Source organism: Seriola lalandi, unplaced genomic scaffold (assembly GCF_002814215.2).
Source record: "Seriola lalandi dorsalis isolate HSWRI2012SDOR001 ecotype SW California unplaced genomic scaffold, Sedor1 jcf7180002054304, whole genome shotgun sequence".
Lineage (NCBI taxonomy): Eukaryota > Metazoa > Chordata > Actinopteri > Carangiformes > Carangidae > Seriola > Seriola lalandi.
The window spans coordinates 180,942-203,969 of NW_019524857.1; the positions used below are offsets into that span (position 1 = coordinate 180,942).

At 41.3% G+C, this 23,028-nt stretch overlaps 1 protein-coding gene across 1 annotated transcript in view; it reads left to right on the forward strand.

Moving 5' to 3' along the window:
- The first annotated feature begins 1,309 nt into the window (after positions 1–1,309).
- eya2 (EYA transcriptional coactivator and phosphatase 2) overlaps positions 1,310–23,028 on the forward strand; it is a 27,617-nt gene continuing 5,898 nt past the window's right edge. Inside the window, exons 1-10 of the mRNA XM_023406337.2 lie at positions 1,310–1,656; positions 12,287–12,366; positions 12,636–12,677; positions 13,107–13,235; positions 13,411–13,527; positions 16,955–17,031; positions 17,197–17,380; positions 17,678–17,814; positions 17,965–18,048; positions 21,624–21,713. Coding sequence (XP_023262105.1) covers positions 13,133–13,235; positions 13,411–13,527; positions 16,955–17,031; positions 17,197–17,380; positions 17,678–17,814; positions 17,965–18,048; positions 21,624–21,713 — 792 coding nt within the window. The 5' untranslated portion in view covers positions 1,310–1,656; positions 12,287–12,366; positions 12,636–12,677; positions 13,107–13,132. The remainder of the gene's footprint in view (positions 1,657–12,286; positions 12,367–12,635; positions 12,678–13,106; positions 13,236–13,410; positions 13,528–16,954; positions 17,032–17,196; positions 17,381–17,677; positions 17,815–17,964; positions 18,049–21,623; positions 21,714–23,028) is intronic.

Below are 23,028 nucleotides of genomic sequence, written 5' to 3' on the forward strand. Positions count from 1 at the left end.
CCAATATACACTACATGAGCAGATGATATGCTCTATGCATATGAAATGAATGAATGTAAAAACGGGGTTTGATGTTTCTAATCATTTAGGCTGGAAAGGTTTTGTTGGGGAAAGGCATCATGTCGTTTACCTGAGTGGGATGGTTTAAAGCCACAAGACGTAATCATATTAAAGCCATCTCTGAAACATCCTTGTTTTCCCCCACATTTTTAATTTACTTTACAAGTAATAAATAAATAAGCACATTTAATCAAGACTTACAGGTAACATTTAAGGTATTTATTCTTCATTTGAGAATTTCCATATTAAGCTCATTTATATTTCTTCTCTAGGGAATAATTGTACTTTTCATTTCATATTTACATTAGGGCTGTAAGTAGTTTGCAGATTAAGATGTGACACTGATTAAAGATCAATTCTCCAACAGCAGATAAAAAGGTTTAAATTAGTCACATTGCTGCTGCTACCAAACTAAAATACTACACTTTAATGCAGTAATAGCAATGTGATTTTTTTTTTAATTAGTTCCTTTATCTTTAATATTTAAGTATGTTTAAAAAATATGAATATACTAATTATTCAAATATATATATTACTGAATGCAGAGCTTTAGAAATAGCTAATGCAGTAGCCTAGATTAAGTTTGTGTAATTTGTTTACTTTACTTAATCAAAGGATCTATACTTCTTCCACACTGTTTATGGCTTACACAATAAAATAAGAATGGCAGCTGTAGCAGAAGTATTGGCCTATAGAGAAATAGTATCAAGGCAGTGAGATAAATGGAAATAATTAATCCTCACCACACACACACACACACACACACACACACATCCACACTTACACACAGTCAAAGATAACAAACACTGTTTATAAAACTGTCAATACCCCGGAGTTATTTACCACAAACTAACAAATCCTCGTATCTGGAGAGCAGACAGAGAGTCCGCAGCTTCAGAGGGTCGCTCTGAATAGTTCGTGGGTCGTTGTGTAAACAAACGCGGAGAAGAGCCCTCGACCAAACAAAGATTTAACGCGCAGATAGAGGAGAAGCCGAGAGGTGAAGCACTTCAGCAGAAGCAATAGGCTAAATGAGAGGAGTGGTTGAGATAAAGGGGGGTGTGGGTGGCTGGAGGGGGGGGGGGACGCGCGCGCACGCACGCAGAAACAAAAACACACACTCTCACACACAAACACAAGCACACACGACCAGGTTGTGTGCAGCGCGCACACTCCTCTGGAGGAGGAGAAGGAGGAACCAAAAAGAAAAAAAAAAAAAGAAAAAAGTCTTCGCTCGTTTAGTTAACATCACTTCCCCACCGCCCGGAAAGCAAACGCTCCTCTGAAGCTGCGGAGGGAGAGAAGTGAGATCGATGCCAGCGAGTGTCTGCTGAAAGCTGTCAGCTGTCAGCACCTGGAGCCTCTCGACCAAAGACTCCTGTGCGTCTTCTTCCTCTCCTTCCTCTTCTTCTACTCTTTCTCCTCCCTGATTCCTCCTTCTTCTTCCTCTCAGGAGCTTCGAGTCAAAATCATTTTGTCACTGGTTTGCGGGACACTTGTGAAAAGTCTGCGGAGTTTCTTCGGGGCATGGAGACAAAACTGCTCTGACTGATAATCGGATTTTTTTTTTCTGCATATTCCTCTGTCTGGATAATGGTAAGTGTGACATCGTTTTTCTCTCCATCTTTTACTCTTTCTTATCCCTTAATTCTGAATTTTGATCGTGTCCATTAAATGGAATTAAATAGCCTGCAAAGTGCATCCTTCCTTCTGCGAAACATTTCTGTTGAAGTGTATTTCAGCTCTGTCCTCATATTAAGATCAGAGTGATGGTCTCTTAACCAGCCCCTCATGGAGATACGATCATTATGAATTTATAATAATGATCAGTTTATAATAGAATAAGCATAAGACTGAAAATTTTATTTCTACAGTTCCAATTTATTTCTCCACTTTTCTCCACTTCATTTTGCACTTATGCTAGTATTGATATAATATAATAATGTAGGATAATATTTAAAAATGTTTATATCAAATATAGTGTGAGAGTATATGAGAAAATAAAAAGGAAAAAATTTGCTATGAAGTTATTACAGTAATCTTTGATTCAGGCCTGACACAAACACCAAACGCTTGTTGAACACATTTGGGATTTATTCTATATTCTATGTAACCTATATTGTACTAATGCACAAAAGGTTTGGTCAGTGTAAAAGTGAATTGTATGTTTGCTTTGTCAGTGCAGTATTGCATATTCTGTCTGTTGAGGATACTATCACATCATTTTCCACTTTACCATTCAGCTCAGCTCTCTGTATCCATTCTGACTCATTGTAAGAGTCATTAATAAGAAGAGACCCCCCCCCCCCCCCCCCCCCAATCCTCCATCTTCAAACCAGTTGTTCGTGTCTCAGTGAGGTGTGTGAAAAGATGTGTGTGAGGGGAAAAGTGTGTGAGGCACCTTCTCTTTTGATTGAGCTCCTTTGTTTTTCTTGGTGCTGGTTGAATCCGTGCAACACTTTTGGCTCAACTTAAGTACAGAAGATTACACCCAAATCACTGACACCCCCTCAGCTCAGCAGCTATTCAGAGGGACCCTCATTAACTAAATTAGGGGAGCCTCACTAAGCATTTTTCAAAGGCTGGTATTCATATTTTTCAAGGACCCCTTCATGGCTCCAGACTTGAAACTCACCCACTGTGTTTTGCCAACCGTTTAAATCACCTTGAAACATTTCTATCAGCTGCACAGTCAGAGGAGCACAGATGGGGCCCACTGTTTTTTTTGTTTGTTTTTTTTAAATGTAAATAAATAGATGTCAAGCAAAGAAATCTGACATGACATTTTCTTGTAATTCTTAGAATAGAGTTTAATGTTTTTCATTATATTTAAAATTGTAATTTAATTTTGAAATACATTATTGGAGATCAATAGAATTTTTTTTTTTTTTTTAACTTTAATTCAAATTTACATCATATGAAATTATAAACGTTTTGGTTTTGAATTTTCATAGATAGTCTTCACTTGAGCTTTCTTCAAATGTAGCTTATCATCGTTGTTGCAGGGCAAGCAAAGTTTAACTTCAGAGAAATGTGTTTCCAATATACCAGCTCTCAGAAATGTCACACTCATTTCTGAATTTTATAAAATCAACTGGACATATGTCTGGCCTTGTCAGTGTCAATTATCTGTTAGCTGACGGGCTGTAAATCTCACTAAATCTCCTTATATTCCTGTATTTTAACCCTCACAAATAACATCCCGGGGTCTGATGGAGGGTGGTGGGAGGTGTGCTCAGACCACATACCGAAGGTGTGTGCTCGGGTGTGTTTGATTTAACACTGTGGTTCGTCTCCTAATAACATTAGGCCCCATTTTCTGGACTCCCTCTCCTCGGCTGGCCTGGGACCTCTCTCTCTCTCACTCTCTCTCTCTCTCTCTCTCTCTCTCACTCTCTCTCTCTCTCTCTCTCTCCTCAGGCTTCATGGTTCTTATTACTAGCTCTAATAAATTGTGAATAAGCAGCAGCCCAAAAAGTCCCGGGCTGTGGAGAATTCCCCATCCTGTAGCGCAAGGCACCCCCTCTTAAGAAAACACAAATTAATTCCAAACCCCTCTGTAGCCAAACGTTTGTGGAATGATAAATATTTTCATAGGAAGCTCTGCTCTTCCTGACTTTATCTGCACCAATTTCATTATATTTCTTTACAGCCTCATAGTTCTTGATGTCGTTTAGCTTCTGTGCATTTCTCTCTCTCTCTCTCTCTCTCTCTCTCTCTCTCTCTCTCTCTCTCGCTCTCTCTCTCTGGGAGTCAAACAGCCTTGCTGACTTGAACTGGAGGTTACAGCAGGGCTCTCATGTTGACCTATATAGTCTGAAAATATATTCACTCCACTCTGTCAGTGTGAAACGAAGATATCAGCCCAGCAATAAAAGCTCTACTGTTAGACGTTATTCTGAGTCAGTATAAAGGTCATTTAGCCCAGTTTACTGAAGTGAGTGTGGTCTGTATCTGGTGCAGTAAAGTTTGTATCTTTCTCAATTAGATGCTCCTTTTTTTGTACTCAGACACTATTGAATTCACACACACACACACACACACACACACACACCTTTGTGTCTTTGCTTCAGAGCAAACTTGTCTAAATGTATATATGGTGATCATAATCTGAAAATCTCACAGAAACGATATATACGTGAAAATGCTCCAACACTTTGTACCTTAGGTTTGACAGGAGAGCAAGGTGAAAAGTATACATTAGTTTGTCCTTGTTTTGACAATGAGAAACAGATTAATTAATTAAAGACTTTTGCTAAGTTTGTTGAAATAATAATGGCTACTTTAACTTTAAAGTAACTGCTGTATATTTACCAAAGTGTATTTGTTTTTTTATTAGTATATTTGATTTTATATTTATTCACTTATAATTTTCCAATTTTTTTGTTGTATTTGTTTGCCAAATAATGGGAAATTAGTATCATCATCCACTTACTTCATTTTTAATTCTTTGGGGTTTTTATATGTAACTATGTCCATGCGGTAGGCTGTGCCTCCTCGAGAGGTAATAGTCGAAAATAAAGGATAAAGTCTAAAATCAAATCTGCAGGTATTGATGAATCCACATTGTACTGCAAAGAAGTACAGCTTAAGAGGTTCAGAGTAAAGTGTAAGTTAAACTAAAGCCTGATAAAATCACACATGTCAGTTTCTTAGGTCAGTTTAAGGTTTCAGCTGTACTGCCTCTGAGGCTGCATTCATGAGCGTCTCTGGAAATGTTGCAGCTTTCTGCCCCAAAACAGCAACTCTGGCTGAACCAAAACTCTAGCAGTTTTCTTTAAAAGTTATATAAAGACACTACGATAAAGATATTTTATTCTGTCAGTGTGAAGGATTAAAGTCACTGATTTAGAATTAACATAAAGAACAGTTTCACTGCCTCTCCTCTAATCCTCATCTTCTCTCAGTGTGACTTTTCTTCAGGGACTATTTGCTTTGCGTCTTTTACAGTTCAGTTTTAGGCTGTATGCATTTTTGTGATGGAGGCTTAGATCAGTGGAATAACCCATTGATATCAGAAGTAGTGTGTCTGTTGCACTGTGAGACCTTGAGTGTGTGTGTGTGTGTGTGTGTGTGTGTGTGTGTGTGTGTGAATCTGCACATATTGAAGCTAAAGATCAGAATTGCCGGTGACACCACTGATGAATCTTTTGCCTCTCAAGGCTCAAAAGTTATCGCTCTTCCCCCCCAAATGTTTTCTCCTCTCCCGTCCGTCCCTCCCCCTTTTTTTAATTCCCTTAAGCCCCAGAGAGCACCCGCGGAGGCCTCGTGGTGATGTGTGTGTGTGTGTGTGTGTGTGTGTGTATTGAACCCCGGGCTGTCAGCACACAACAGCTGTCTCTCTGGCTATCTCCACTTTCCTTATCACATCTTGAAAATGGTGAAGCCACACACATCGCAGCGTAGCCCGCAGCGACCATATTTCATGGTTTTTGTGCTTAATAACGGTTTGGTTACTTTCCACTGAAAAGAGAATTTAATAATTCTCTGTGGCTCTGGGAGTATTTTCTTCTTTAGGAGTCAGAATTTTTCTTCAGCATCACCTTTCTTCATTGAACCTTTTCCTGGATACATTTTTTTTGCCCAGTATTTTCCATTTTTGTCATGCCAGTTTATATTTGATAATATCTCATCTCATTTACCCGTCTTTCTTATCGTTCCAAAGTATAAATCACTCTCTTGCTTTCCCCTTTCTCTCACTTTCTCTCTCTCTCACACGCACACACACACACTCACACAGTAAATCCACCAGTAAAGAAGTAATTGGACCTCAGTCCGTCTGTAACGTCTGTGAACTGCAGCTACCAGCGAAGCTCTGTCTGGCCAGCTGTCAGCAACTAGGGCGGCCACTCGCAATCTGCTGAGGAGACTGATCGAGGGCAAGGCTTTTTGTCCTAATGACTAATAAAGTAGCAGGTCTGAGAGTGTGTGTTCATTAGAGAAGGCAGGAGCACTCATGCAGTCAGGCGTGTGTCAGTTTTGAATGTGCACGTGTGTGTGCGCGCGTGTGTGTGTGTGTGTGTGCGACCACCCTCCTATCACTGGACCAGATGTTTTTTACCTGGGAGCCAGACCACCATCTGACTGAGGTCAGCCCAGTCCTCCAACCCCGCACCCATTCCTCCAGGCTGCTGGGAGGTCTGCCAGCTGTCCCTCATTCTGACCCCCGTCTCAGGGCACTGGTTCTGGGGGAGAAAGAGTCAGGGCTTTTGGGGGTAGGTGGTCTTTTCAGATTTTGGCCATATTAGAGGGGAAAATTATTAGGGATGTTATTAGAGTGTGAGTGCCGCGGTATGGGGCAGTGACGGCGAGTGAGGGGGAACGAAAGAAGAGGATTAAGAAGGAGGAAGAGGAATGCAAAATGTTTTGAGTGGTCATTTAGAAAGGAGTAAAGAGCGTGAGCTGGAGAAACCGAGATAAAGACACTGGCATTGTTGAATAAAGAAGATTTGATTACTGGGGGACAGAGGAGAAGGGGGGGGGTAGGTGTAGCTTCTGGGTAGCTTCTGGCTTTAAAGCAGTCTTGTTGCAGGAGTTAGTCAAGTGGAAAGAAAAGGCCACCAAGTCTGGGAGGTAAAGTTACAGAGTGCAGACAGAGTCGGCAACAGGTTCACTGCTGCCAGAGATTGATTGGAGCTTCTCCTAGAATGAGCTCTGTATCTGTCATTATGTGACTTCAGTTTTCATTGAAAGAACTGCAGCATTAGCCAGGTGTGTGTGTGTGTGTGTGTGTGTGTGTGTGTATGTTTTGGTTATTTGAGGAAAAAGTTGCAGACACTCCCATGAGAGTTGAACCTGTCAATAAAAAGAGATTAATCTCTTAAACTGGTTGATCAAGCGTCATTGAGTGGTTGATGATGTAAACATCATAACTCCTTCAGTCTGAGCTGGGAGCGTTCACATGCTGGCTAATGTGTGAAACTCAGCAAGATGGGTCACCCTGATAATGAGCTGGTGCCCGAAACATGGAAAAATCTTACTCCTGCGTTTTTGCTTTTCACTGTCTCAGCAAGTGTCGGGCCCGTGTTGTGGAGTCAACAAAAACATGACAGGTCACTGTTGACATTATAAGCTTTCCCAACGTCAAAATTAACCCACTGTTTTTTTTTCTTCTGCTAATTAGTTCAGTCATGGCAACAACACTCAGGTTTAGTGTATGAAATACAAACAGATTAGCACAAATAGCACTAGAATATGGCCGTAGTCCCAAATACGCTGCAGTGATATTACTGGCACATGCATTTGCGCCTCAATGAATTGTGTAGTTGCCGAGGTTGAGGCGGGTTTATCAATCCTTAACATCTGTTAGCAGACCACCAGCACCCGTTAGCTCCTGTCTCCACACATCTGATATACAGATCACAATTTTCTGTGCTTTTAACAGATTAATTTTCTAAATTTCTCTTGTTTAAAATGCTTCGCACCGTACACTGTCTTTCTTTTACCAAAGGCACGTTCAATGAATGTTTAGCATCGTTCCCAACATAATGGCAATCTTGTGAGAAATTTTTTGAAAGCTCTTTGTGGAGATAAACCATTACTTTGCTCCAGTTTCTTTATTCACTGCTTTTCTTTGTCACAATGAACTGAATATGTTTTGGGGTTTGTTCTGTTCATTGGACAAAACTAAACATTTGATGATGTCACCCAGAATCCTAAGAAATTGTGACAGGCATGCGCACTGTTCTCTATCATTTTTTTTTTCAGATCAAATAATTACTCAATAACTGGTAGAAGAATCATTAATGATTCAGCCCTGGTTCTGAGTGCATACAGCCTTTTTTTGCTCGTGTTGTATTTAGTATATATTTGTTTTAAGGTATATAAATGTTTTGTGCAGATTTGCAGGTAGCCTATTGGTTGCCTGTGTGCGGTTTACTGAAGGATCATCAGGCTTATCTATGAAAGGGCTGGATCTCTGTTCTTATAACTACTCATTAGTGTGTTCATAACCTGCATGCAAAGTCATCTACTGTTCATTTACCTTAGGAGGTGTTGGCTTCGTTTTTGCATCAGAATATGGAATTAGATTTAAAAAGAATAATTGTAATCTGTCCGGTTGAACTATCAGCTGTGTGTCAAAGGTGGTTAAAAAGGGCAGTCGCTGGCAGATGGCATCGATTTCCACCACGAAAAGCCTGATAGTGTCACACAAACCTAAATACTAGGTCATTGTTCTGTGTTCTTTTATCAGCAACTGAGAGAGAGGGGTTTGTGAGCAGCAATGAATCAAGCCCCCAACTTCCCCCCCGGGCACTTAGGCAGACTGTCCAAATGGAGGGCTCCAGGTGGGGTCCCATATGGCACAATTACAGAGCAGCGAGTCACCTTGTCACACCGTTGATTGAGAACCACGGTGTTTCAATAAAAGATCAAATCATTGGAGGGTCACAGCGGTGTGTGTAACCAGACTCTGGCATGTCGTATCAGGAAACTGACACAGCACACATATTGACACTGTAAACAATTGTCTAACCAGACACACAGACCAAACACATGAAGTAATATTCAAATATTTTTTGGACTTATATAAATAATATGACCACACTGCACACACCCTTTCATAGGAAATTTCACACACTGTGGCTTTGCATCAGAATTTATTCTGTGTATATTGTACACATACACTAAATCTAACTGCATTATTTGGTTTGATTTCTTAGCTCATACTATCTAGAGCTTCTGCTAGATGTCCTCTTCTTGCCTTTGAGGTGTCAATTGCTAATTATTGCTCAGCATGTGGATGCTATGGAGTGAAGGGGTCAGTACACTTAAAACAAAGTGTCTGTTGAGTAGTCGAATAGCTAAAGAAATGCCCACACACACACTCACTCACTCACACACACACGCACACAGACACACACACACAGACACACACACACACACACACACACAGAGACAGGGGTGCCTCTGCCAATTTTTATAAATTTTCCGAAACCGACAATCAGACATTTTATGGAGGTTTGGCTGAGTGAGCGGAGATGAAAATGTAACCTTCTCTCTCTCTCAAGCTCTGTTTTTTCACTCTTCACACAACTACTTCCATCACTTAAAAACAAGTGCAACCCTATAAATGGTTTTGACAAAGGCTTATCGGAAAATGTTGTGTTGTTATCCCCGTTTGGGCGATTATTCTGTCTCACCCCTCTCTACGACAGCCGTTTTTTCACCCCGCCTATGATTGAGGCCGTTTGGAACAAGCTAGGAAGACACTGGCCTTCACATGTGGTTGGATGATGTCGTATGAACTAGCTTGTTTTGAGCCTTCCTTGTTTTGAGTATTACACCCTCCTGATAAGTGAAGCTAGCTGGCACATATGGATCGGTTTCGTGTCGTCTTTCCCTCACTCAACAGTTTAGTTGAACAACAGGTAAATGTGCATAAGCTCGGTGTATTCCTTTAACTGTATCAAATGACATTTCAACTTAAAGCACAATACACCATCCTGTGATGTAATCCATCAGCACAAAGGCAAGAATTTGATATCCGTGAAAGAAGCAGTGGTCTAGCAGAACCCTGGGACCCAGGTGAAGCTGGTGGGACTGGCCTTGTGGCCCTGTGGCCCCCTGTGGCCCCCTGTGGCCCCCTGTGGCCCTGCTGGGTTTGTTTTAGCTTCGGTTTCAGGCCTCAGCCCTCCGCATCTCTGCTGAGCTCCGCTCATCTTCCCTCCGATGTCCTGCAGTTCCCATGGCCTTGTGCGCCCTCCTCCCAGGCCTCACCCTGAACCAGGAAGTGCCTTCGCTATCACACACAGATTTTGTGTTTGTGTGTACGAGCACGCGTGTGCATTAAGGCCGGTTTCAGGGATGCAGCTGAAGTCAAGAGGACTCTGAACAGGCTTTCATTTTTGATCCCGGGGAAGTACAAGGAAATGCAAAGCACAACAGCACTTTCCTTATTTTTCCTCTGTGCTGTGGGATCAGTGTTACTCTCTTGAGCTTCACTGTCTGTCTGTGAGAAAGGTCAGATCAGGGTCTTCAACCAGGTTTAAGGGTCATCTCTGAAGTGGAAAACTTCTCATGGTTTAGACTGAAAGTCAAGATTTCAAACTGAGCTAAAGCTTAAAAGGTTGGTTTAAATTTAAATTTGGTTTAATTTGGTCATAATGTTTTTAGTTATATTTAAGAAGAAATGGAATTAGAAATAAGTACAGTTTGTGTCTTGCTTTTGCTCTTTTTTTAAAAAAAAACACACAAGGGTATTAATGTCATGGTAAACACTAAATCCCCTCTTAAGATTTACAGTCTGTTTTATTTATGTTTATTTAATGCTCAATAACACAGATGTGCAGGTGGATTTTTGGCCGTACAGTCTTCGTAGCCGCTTCATGGTAGAAATACACTTATTTACTCAAAAAACACTGCAAGCCGTCTCGGGTGTTTTGAAAGCCAGGAGGGAAGCTGCATCAGCGGAGCTCAGCTATTCTTGATCTGTCAAACACGCTGTTGTTAATGACAATGAGAACACCTCTAAAGATACTGAAATACAGCTCAGGCTTATAACGCCCCTGACACTGAAGCTTCTGTTGATGAACGTTCACACTGTCACAGTTTAAGTCTCTTTTCCTCAGACAGCTTTTACTTTTTTTTCGCCCCCTCTCGCCTTCATCTCTGTGCTGCTGTAAAAACCCTGCTGCCCCTATAATTCATGACTGTCATCTGTCTCTGTCATTGTGTTGTCAGCGAGGTCGGGGGTCAGGCAGTTAGCTGCAGCTCTGCCAGACTGGAATGGCCCCAGAGGCAAAGAGAGAGAGAGAGAGAGAGAGAAGGAGAGACAGACGGAGAGAGAAAGAGAGAGATGAAATCAATAAAATAGTTCGGCCTATTGTGCATTTTCATATAGCACAAATTAACAGTAGTAGCGGTAATGCATAGGTGACTGTTAAATATCTCACTCCTGGATCATTCACGCGCTGCTGTAACAACACAAGTCAAGAACTCCACTCTCTTGGGAAGGTTTTCCACCAGATTTTAGAACCTGGCTGCAGGGATTTTGCTCCTATTCAGCCAAAACAGCTTCAGTGTGGTTGGTCCTGATGTTGGGTGAGGATGCCAGTTCATCCCAAAGATGCTGGATGGGGTTCAGGGTCAGTGATCTGTGCACTGAACACTGTACTTTCACACCAAACCGGGAAAAAGCTTTCTGTATGAACATAGCTTTGTAGTTAGAGGTGTCATACGGTCAAGAGGACATTTTACTTTATTAAAGTTTCCCAGCACAGCTTTCGCCACCCACAGGAAAGCTGGCTTCATGTTGACTGCTACCTGGTGTGAGTGGGATTTACGCTCTGTAGTCGGACACACTGACCTCACTCAGCTTCCTGCTTAGACTAATTAATGTGGCATTGACCTTTTGACCTCCAGCCTACACGCAGCCCAAACCTTTTCTCTCTCACTTACCTCCTATTACGCTGCTAATGGGGGGAGGGCAATATATTAATATTAAATCTTCTTATCACTGTATTTTTATTTTGGAAATTTAATGAAAAACAGTTTATAGATAAAATAACCTGTTTTAATCTAGGGAATTAAATACCCAATAGATTCAATGTATTTTATCACATCATTTCAAAACGCCAGTATTTCCATAAAGCATTCCTGCTTATTGATTTGCATCATATACTATAATTACCTAATACAGTCAGAGATAGAGAGTATGACTTAAGTGGAAATTGTATTACAAATTCTTTCCTGTCTCAGCCTGTCGTCCTGTCTCATTCTCTACTGTCTTACAAAGCTCTATTGTCTCATCACCCAATTTACATGAGAATTTCTGCAGAAGTAATCATTATGAATCACCCAAACACTGACATTATTTTTGAATTTGGACTGGAGCCTAGTTGTGGATGTTTCTCCCTTGTTTATTTCTTTAAAGAAATTAGGCATCACACGCATGAATGGTATCCTACAAAGCAGAATGAGTCAGCAGTGGTGTAATGGAGTTTCTTCTTTTTTTTTTCCTTACATTTTCTTTAGAAACTATCTCAGGTTTATGTAACTCGAATGGCCATACTCTTCTCATCAATACCACATTTATCTTGTTCTCCCTTTTTCTGTTCCTCTTCCTCTCTGTCTATCTTTAAACCTTCTCACCTCCTGAACTGTGTGCATGGAGAAAACATCTCCTCTCGTCATCCTGCTGCAGCCGGGCCCGAGGCACATTGCCATGTGTCAGTCACCTGCATACCTGTGTCCTTAAGGTGTGTACTTGCTATTGTTTCCACAGGAGAGTTGACGGCCTGAGACGAACCAGACTAACAGCAGCGTGACGGGATAAAGAGGACAAAGCTCTCTCTACAGAGGCAGGTGAGAGAACAATACCACAAAGAAAAGAGTGCAAGGACTGTGAAGTCAAACAGATTGAATATGTTTAAAATGAACTCTTGCATTTCACTTGCATAATGATAAAATTGGTCACAAGTGGTCAAACTTTAATTAAATTGATTTTATTTTTGAATTGACAACCCAGTCTTATTGTGAAATTTTACTACATTTTTGTTGGAGTTGGATTTATTTCCTAACTGGTTTCAGTCTTTCAGATTTTCTAACAGCGCCCTTTCTTGCTTCATTCACAGGGCTTCTTATTGTCTGTTTCAAACTCATCATATCTACTGCAGGTGAGTTTTCATCACGTTTGTTACAATTAAAATTAAAACTATAGAATTTCATTACTGTTGATTAAAATCATATGAAAATTGCAGAGCTTTAAACAGTGTGATGTTAGACATTATGTCATTCAAGTTTGTTTGAATGAGAACTGGGTTTTCTTTTCCTTTAATTAAGATCTTCTGCAATTGTTTTATGCTAGGAGTAGCAAAAACATCTATTCTGATTTTACTATGCAGCTTGTCTTTGTTCTGGTTTATAACATTCTTTTTTTTTTTTTTGTCAGTAAAAGAAGGAGGTTTTGTTTTCATGTTTCTCACTAATGAGTGTGTTCCTCCTCACAGTCAACTCAAACTGTGACAAAAAAAACAGATTCTGTTGTAACAGGTAAAAAGGAGAAGAATTTGTTGCCAAAAGCTTCTCGTTTTTTTCCTCCTCAGGGATCAACTGACGGGGGACCAGCGTCATGGCTGCATATGGACAGACTCAGTACAGCCCCGCCCTCCAGCCTGCAGGACCATACGCACCTTACACTCACCACACACAGGGCTACAGCATGCCGTCCTACAGTAAGTGCATTATTTTTGATGTGATGGCAAGACTTCTGATTCTACAAGTTAGCACCCCGAGGGTTCAGATTACCGTGGGGATTGGGGGGATTGGGCCTCTACTTATTTTCTCACTTACCTCACTTTACTGCATGTTCATCCTGAATGCAACGTTAATCTTCTCCTCCCTTTCTAGACATAAAAACAGAGGATGGCCTGAGTCACTCTCCAGGACAGACGGGACTATTGGGCTACTCAAACTTCAGCAGCACTCCTCCCAGTCAAAGTCTCTACAGCTACTCACACACACACGGTTAGTGTGAAACACTGTATGTACTGAATGTGAGGACACACTGGCACACAGACCATATAACACTATCTTTGACTTGGACCTTACTGGAAGGAGCATCCCTCCTCATGCTGCTTTTCCCTCCTCCCCTTCTCTCTCTCCTTCTCTCCTCTGCTTTCTCTCCTCTCGTCGACTTTCTCTTTTCCTCTCTTCTCCTCCCCGTCTTTCTTCCCCTCTCTCCTCTCCTTTTTCTCTCCTCTCGTCATCTTTCTCTCTTTTCCTCTCCTCTCCTCTCCTTCTCTCTGCCACACCTGTTCTCCATTAGCTGCGGTCTGGACTCCTGGCGTCAAAAGTCTCCCCACCCCTCCTCTTTTCTCGGGGTCAGGCCCCCTTTCTCCACTCAGACCAACAACACAGCATGCAAGCGCTTGTGTCTTTTAGAGGAAAAAAGAGAGTAAGAAAACAGATAGAAAGGAAGAGAAATAAAGGGGATGGAAGACAGAAAAAAACAGAATAATGGAGAAAACAAAAGATGGGTACAGGGTCTTTGCCAAAAAGCAAACGCTCAGATGAAGACGTGGTATGCTTGGGAGTGTGCGCAGATCTCTGCCCACGCATGGCTCTTTCTGTGTGTGTGTGTGCGTGTGCGTGTGTGTGTTTGTGATTGTGTGTGTGTATATGTGTATCTGTGCTGTACACATTCCTCAGTCGTCCGGCGCCCAAAGCATGACTCGCTCAGTGCGACTTTATGGCTTTGAAAGCAGCGTGAAATTGACCTTGTGTGTGAGAGGGGAGAGGTTAAGGTGCATTTTACGGAGGGGTGAGTAGGTTTAATGTTGCAGTCGGGGGATGACCCTGTTTTCCACTGTGTGGGTGAGACAATGGAGAGACAGAACACTATAGAATAGTAAACATATGAAGTGTGGACACTTTTCATTCCCACCATGTTGCTATCCCAGCTTTTAAAAAATCCTGTTATAAGTGTTAAAGAACTGGAAAATGAGGTTGTCCCTACATTATAATGGGCCAATCATTCAAATAGCATCTGCTTAATCTTTAAGGAGTGTGTTCTCCTAGTTTTATGATAAATTGGCGTGACTGCATGTCGAAGAAAGGTTTGTTGGGTTCCACCAGAAGTCATTTCATCTCTACAACTTCACACCAAATACAAATAAAGCCTATGTTGAGATTGTTAAAGAACAGTTCCAGTTTATCACAAACTGGATCTTATTTTTATAGGTTAGTCCTCAGTTGTTTTTCAGTTATGATCAAAGCTGCAATTACACATTATTTTCATTATCGATGAAGCTACTGATGAAAAAAACACCCAAAGTCCCAGAGCCATGTTGGTAGCATCTTAAAATGTCTTGTTCAGCCAGATGAAAAGTCCAGAACCCGCAGCACTCCTGATCGATGACTTTTGAGTTCATCCCAAACAGTTCTAGTTTTCCATATTACTCCCTCTTTAAGAGAAAATTCAGATGTCAGACATTATGTGGGAATGTAAATATTCATGTAAACACACTTTTGATGAAACCTCTTACAAACGACACAGTTTTCAGTGACTGTGCTCTGTTAGAGCTCGGCTGCTGAACCAACAAACATTGTGCATTGAGTGTATTTTGAGTTTGAAGGACACTGTTCCCAAACAAAATAAATTGGTTTGAATATTTGTATGCATAAATCATTAACTGCAAACTTCAAACGGTAATAAACTGCCACAACAACCAAATGTTTGTAGGATTTCAGAATGTTTCCATGTCATCCATTATACAGTACACAATACTCCAAGCGCGCACACACACACAGACACCCCACAAAAAGCCATCGAAACACATACTGTACACTGTGTGTACAACTGAAACCAAATGGGGAGTATGGGAGCCTTCTTGTGTTTACTCCAGAGACCTCCTTTAGTCGCTTTGAAGACTGTTGGGAGGTTTCAGTGTGGTTCTTCCATTGAGTCATTATTCTCCTGTTTGTCATGCACTGTGGAGAGGAGAGGAAGAAATGGGGAGCAAAAGAGAGCAGTAGTGGGCTGATGAAATTATGGGAGGTAGACTGGAGGAAATGAATCTTTAAAAATGTTTCAGGACAGTTCAGGTCATATCAGAGAAGAGGAGAATAAATCTTTATTGTCACAGAAGGGAAACATTGGACAGTCATCAGTCTAAACAACCAGGTTAGCTCCATCACAGATAAGAATACTAAATCAACTTTCAAGCCATCGCCTGTGATTACTGACACCACGTTATATTAACTGTTCCTTCCTGCTGTACGTAGCAAAAAACACCCATTCAATAAACACTACAGTTGGAAACCAAGAAGTTATTTGCGAATGTCATTTGACCTGTTTTCTGTTTGAATACAAATAATCTAATTGCAGTGCACTCAATCATCTGTGTAAGCAAGTGTCAGTCTGGGTTTTGTTAATAGTAGGCCCTTTATCAATGTGTTACACAGCTGGATTTACACACAAGTAGACATGTTGGATAGATTTTAATTAAATTTGGTACAGACAATAATGGTCCCCACACAATGAACACTACAAAATTTGGTGATCCATCAATTACATTCCAATGAGCTGTACTTGCTAACCATGCTGACACTACTAAACCAAGATGTTGAACATGATTAACACTATGTTTGTTAAACATCAGTGTGTGAGCATTGTCATTGTGAGCATTTTAGCATGCTGATGTTAGCATTCAGCTCAATGCACCGCTGTGCCTAAATACAGGGACAGCCCCAAAGAGTCTGCTGTCATAAATGTCAACAATCGTGTTTAAGTGAATAGTCAGTGAAAATTTGTATGTGTTAAAGGATTCGATGGATTAATGTAGAGGGCGTAAATCATCTACTGTCTCCTTGAAGTGAGCTCCTGAAGTTTAGTCATCCTACAAGAAGCCGTTGGGAAGTTATATACTTTTAATGAGAGACCACACACAATGAACTCTTTTTACCAATTGGTGTCAAAAGTTCATACGTAGGTGGAGGTGATAAGATTACAGGAGAAAAAATTAATCAGACAAAGGAACAGTATGGACAGACTTGACAGGAAGATGCAGGGTGAGACGGCGTCACTGTGGGGGGAGAAATTTGCTTGGAGGAAGATATCCCTGCCTTGGCTTGATTAGACTAAGAAGACTCCCAGAGCAGCGACAGAAGCAGCAGACTTTCCCACCTGTATTGTTATGTCAAACATATAAATCTCTCTCTCAGCTCCTGCAGCACTGAGCTGTCACTGAGCAAGGAGACAAAGTTTACAGCTCATTCCTTCCACCACACACTTTCACAGATCAGATTGGATGTTTTGGAATTATATTAGAAGCTGATTCAGACAAGATGTAATAGGAGTCAAATCTACCACCAATGTTGGTAATGTTTTTTTTATCCTGCATAATTGATAATTACCTGACAGTTTGACCTTTGTCTTCAAATTATTTCTTAGGTGGTGGCATTTCGTCTGGAATTTTTCAAGGCACCCACGCAATCACCAGTTCAGCCCCATTCAACCCCACCCAACAAGTGAGTTATTCAACCGCAACATTTTTTTTACTGCTAAGGTCTTGGCAAACATCATCTTTTCTTCAATACTGCTGACTGATGTAGGACACGATTTTGGGATTAAAATGTGCACATTTTTGATGTTACTGACCATCTACTGTATTGTCATTGTTTCTGTGTTGACAGGAGTTTTCAGCGTACTCAAGTTACAGTCAGAGTCAGTACTCTCCGTATTATAACTCACATCACTACAACAGCCCCTACATAACCAGCAGCAACATCAGCCCTGCTGCCATCACAGCTCCATTAGCCTATCAGCACCCAGAGCACCCTGTCATGCTGCCCAATCACAGCCCAGAGTCACACACAGGTAAGGAGTAGTTGACATGTGTCAAAAGGAAGCTATACATGAGCACACGATAAGATAACATACTGTGCACAGATTTACGCACTTACACTCACACCTGGTCAACACTGCAGTTCTATAAATGAAAAGTGAAGTCAGTTCCCGTGAAGTTGGACGACTTTGAAGGGAAAGGTTAAAACAACTTTTAGTCTCTGGTATGGATAGTGACTAATATGTTGTTGATTTAATAAATATAAGTCTGAAAAAGGTTGTTTTCTATAGACTGATCAGCATCTCTTGTTGTACGTGGGTGTGTTTTAGGCGAGTACCACGCACCGCCCAGCCCCCCCACACCAGGTAAAGAGGAGGGGGTCGCAGCACGGAGGGGGTCAGATGGGAAGTTGAGAGGGAGGAAAAGAGCCAGTGACCCCACTCCACCTCTGGACTCTGATATAGAGGTAAACACACACTCACACAGTGTTGAAAATTATCAGTATTTCTCTACAATATTTATCTTTCTCTCCCTCTGTCTCCCTCTCTCCCTCTCTCAGACACACACACATAAACGTTCATGAGGTTAACATTACATATCTGTTATTTCACTGCAGCGAGTGTTTATCTGGGACCTGGATGAAACCATCATCATTTTCCATTCGCTCCTCACGGGAACCTTCTCCTCACGATTTGGCAAGGTATGGCAATACAACCCCTCCCTTTGTCATTTACTGTAAGAAGTACATCTTGTAGCTCATCACACTTTGACAGCAGTTAATTACGCGGTAGGTAGGTAGGTACAGTTTGGCACCAAATCCAACAACAAAACCAGTGTAATCTTGCTATAGTCAATTGACCCTTTGTTTCTGCGATCTAGTGCTTATTTGACGAACAGTCAAAGGTTTGGCTGCCTGAGTTCAGTCCACGACCTTTGGGTCTCATCCCTGAGCATTTTCACACGCTGGCTGTTTTGCCTTTCTGCCCTCTTGTTTCTTTTCATAATGCACCGGGGTTGTTTAGCTACCCCAGCATCCTGCAGCGTGATTGACAGCCAGCGGGACCTTTACATAACAGACCGGCAGCTGACAAGGGGGCGGACAGTGGTGTGTTTCTTGTTTTTGGCCGGGGATCTGTGTTTTGAATTCTCACGGTCCCCCTGCGGGTTGACACAAGGCTGATGGGAGTTTGAGAGCACCGTTTCTGATCGGTTCAGCCCCCGGCAGGCCATGCATGCCGTTGTTTCTTTTTCTTTCTTTCCAGCCAAGGAGAGGGGGTGGGGGTGGTGGGTGGAGGTGGGGGTGAAGAGAATAAGGGAGGAAGAGAGAGAGAAGATAGAGAGCAAGAGAGTAGATGTGTTGAAATGTGACTCATGTGCCAAAAATTCCTGATTCCTCCCACCACCCAAACACCCCGCTGCTGGATCCAGGGAAGCTCAGTTGGACAGACTCTGACATCAAAACTCAGACATGCAGCAGAAGAGTTGAATGAGTGACAGCAGAAAAACAGATTAACAGTCCAAAGCGTCAAGATGGCTTACAGGCAACATTTTTTTTCTCCCTCCCAAATTCACACCTAACTAATCCTGTACTCTGACAACAGTAATACTTTTTTTTTCCGGCATTAATTATCTCCGGTTTGTGTCCTGCTTTTAGCAGCCCGGCTCTTCCCATTAGGGTCAGCCTATTAAAACTCTTATTATAAACAAATGTTTGGACCTACACGTAAAGGCAAGCCTGGGCCCAGTGTGCAGAAAAGAATAACATGTGCGCTGAAAGACAGTTGTTTTCACCAGCTTGGTGAGCCAGAGGTGAATTGAGATCCACGAGGAGCTGATTCCCTCCCCTGTTTCAGGTCTTCCGTTATCTCATCTATCACACAGCACCCGACTGTGTGTGAATTTTCTTTCCCAGCTCTGTCTTTCTTTTTTTTTTTTTTAACAAACATTTACTGTGTAAAGAGTTAAAGTGGGAAGTGCATGCTTTTGGTGCTTTTATTCTTAAATTCTTGTCTCAGATTAACAGACAGAGGCTTTTGTTTGTCTCTCTGTATAGAAACAGCCTTCGTCTATGGAGGAAGGTGATTACAGATAATTATTTCAATTATTAGACAAGCAGAACAAACCTCTCCTAAGCCTTTAACCCTCCCTCTTCATCCATTGCTTTCATCTCTTCCTTTTCTGGCCAATGTTTCCCAATCCTGCCCCTTGTCATTTTCTCTTTTCTTCTCCTGTCATCCTACTCCTCCTGTTGAACTTTTGCCGCCCTTCGTCCTCCATTACCTCTTTTCTCTTTACACCCTTTTTTTTGGAGGGGGCTATTTTGTAATTGTCATAATTTACCCTACTTGTGTCATCAAGCCCGTTTCTAAAGTTCTGAGCCAGGAAACAGCTCTGCTTGTCATTTCAGATGCACTAATCTAATGTTCACCTTTGGCTGACACACCTCTGCTTCTCCTGTCTCGCTGCCAGAGACGAGCCAGCGCTGCCATCAAAACAATACACAACGCACACGTACACACACCTGCTTTTGTAGTCTTGAACAACAGCACGCTCACACTGTTTATCTGCCTGACTGTTTGCACATTATGATTTATGAGTTTATCTGGGTGATGATTTATAGTTTTCTTATTAAGAAACAAAACTGAAGTAAGTAGGTGTAACCCAAACCCCTGTATTTGCTTTTTTACTTTCCGTACAAGAGGAAAAGAGAAGAGAAGCTGGTGTTAATAGAAAGAGAAAATGCTGAAAGAAGGTGAAAGGCCAACATCAACAAAGAGCACATATATCAGTGATACCTGCGCTTTTTCCCGTTACAGTTAAATCCACTGCACTCGTGTTGGGCAAATAAAGTAGAGGAAACAATTTTTAAGAATCCTTCCAGCCTGTTTTAGCCATTTACTATAAATCACATAGACATGTGTTTTAGATTTTTTTTTCCCACCATTCCCTGAAGCCATTGATTCCCGTTTTTGAAAATTAATTAGCAGACACTGAAACTTGGTAGAGCTGTATAATCTGCTGGTTAACATTAAGTCTGTATTCATTTTTAGCCACATTAATGGCAAAGCCCCAGGGATGTCTGTTGGTCGGTTTACCACTTCGGTCCAGACTGAGACCTCACAAACTATCTGATGGGTTGATGGGCATGAGACTCCTATGGTGCTCAGAGGATGAATGAATAATAAATAGGGCTCCAACTAACATTTTTTTCATTATCATTTAATCTGCTGAGTATTTTAAAGATTAATTGTATCTGTCTTTTTATCTATAAGATAGACAATTTACATTACAAAGAAAGGCAGCAAATACATTTAAGAAGCTCAAGCCAAACGTTTGGCATTTTTGTGTGAAAAAGGACTCAAACAATGAATCAGTCATCATAATAGTTGCTTATTTGTTTTCTGTTGTGATCCCTTCGCTTTCCCTGTTGCACCATCATAAGGTCAAAATGTGTCCAGTACTTTGGTTTATCATCAAATACCTGCTAAAATAACAACATTCCCATCATCCTCAACTGTACTTTATGTCTAGTGCAAGTTCACAAATGTTTGCATATTCAAGCTCAACTACTGTACAGTGGTTATGGTTATTTGATTTGATGTAATGAATCAAGAGGAGCAGTGGGGAGCTAAGGCCAGGCTGGATCAAAGAGAAGCAAAACTCAAAAAAGTAAGAAGAGATAGTACAGATAGGAATCAGCAGTTTTTGACTGACAGATAAATATTCATACTTGCCTCTCCCTTAAACCTGTTTATGTCAGTCCAGTTGATGAGTTTGCAGAAGTGAAAAGAAAGTAGTTCAGGGAGACAAACAGGCAGCTGCACTGACAAGACCAGAATAATGATGTTCCATAATCCAATTTAACTGATTATTGTCTAAATACCAAACATCTTAGGCCATCAATCTGAGCTGGAGCTCATGGTTTTACTATTAATTAACCAACTATCAAGGGTGCAGTGCCTGAAGGGATAGAGAGCTGTCCGTCTTACCTCATTTTTTATTAACTAGGTCAAACCATTTTTCTTTAATTTAAAAGTGTACATGGCTCTGGTTGACAGAGAGATAAGAGTCTTAAATGTGCCTGTGGGGAAACTTGTCTCCACAGTATTTATATATATATATATATATATATATATATATACTATATATGCTGAACGCGCCTCAATATATAAACACATAAACAGTATGTCCGTGCTAAGACACATTTAGGTCCATAGTGTGATTGTGTGTGAAGTTATTCATTGTGGTGTGTTTGTATTTCTGTGTGTGCATCAGGACTCCTCGAAGGCAGTGTCTCTTGGTTTGTGGATGGAGGAGATGATCTTCAATCTGGCCGACTCGAGACTCTTCTTCAATGATCTGGAGGTTAGTTTTGTAAATTTGTCTTATTGATTTGGAGTAAATTTCAAACGTTGCAGGATTTCATTTTGCTCCGCCGACGACTTATCCCTCGAACTGGTATCTTAGAAATCCTTCACCCGAAAATCTTACTACTTATTCACATTCTCCTCACAGCACACTTCATCGCATATTTTGCTTTGCAATAATCATAAGACTTTTTCCAGTAATTTGGAAAATAGCAGCAGTGAGAGCATACCCACTGGTGTAAACTGGCATATAGCTGACGAGAAAAACCTTCTCTTCAACAGCATAGCAAGAAGTTTGACATTTGGGTGCTGTTTTCTTACCTGGCATAAAGCACAGTGGCTGGCATTGTAGAAATCCCCTCACACAACATCTATCCTGTATTAACTGTTACTACAGCATTTTCCAAACAATTTCCCTTCCTGAAGTGACGGTACAGCAAGAATACTAAAAGGAGGGGTTGTTAACTGCTGGCATAAGTGCTCGCACAGTTAGACATAACCTGCTGCCTCAAAATCCACCAAATTTGGGTATTGAGGTGACCTCTACAAGGGATGAAAGGATTTCACTACCTGCTAGTGACTGAACAGTTCATATGTTTTTCATCCTGCATTCCTCCGCCTTGTTCTGACAAAGAAAAAAAGATTAGAGAGGGCAGGAGAGAGAGAGAGAGAGAGAGAGAGAACAAGCACACTTTGTGCTGTAATTATAGGTGTGTGTCTGAGTATCTGAGAGGAAAATTAGTCAAATGGGAGGAGGAATAGTCAAGAGGAGGGAAAGGAGCCAACAAAGCCATTTGCAAACCCGGTTTTTATCCCCTCTTTTGTTGTCAAGGCCCAGAAAATCTCTAAAGCAGTAGGCAATGGTTGACTGATAATTGCTGTTAAGCTTTGAAGCACAATTGTCTTGTCCCTATTATATCAGTAGCTACACCAATAGCTACGAGCATTGTTGCTGCTGTTGCGCACCAGAGATAATTGTAATTGGGATTGATTGAGAATGAATAATGAGATTAAATGAAACCTCTGTCACCACTGAGTGGAGCTGCGTTGAGTTTGAGTATATCTGTGTACTGCGTAAAGGGGCTGATTTGCATTGTTTGGTCCGTAGTAGCATCTCTGCATCTGAGTGGGAGGTGGGCTGTAGCTCTTGGGAACTGAACTATGTCGAGGTGGAGGGAAGATGAGGTAGCGTCTCCATCCGGCTCAAGCTGGCTGAAAGGTGATAGGGTCCTCTGTTTTTGCACATATCATATGTGTGCATGGTTGTGTGTGTGTGTGTGTGTGTGTGTGTGTGTGTGTGTGTGTGTGTGTGT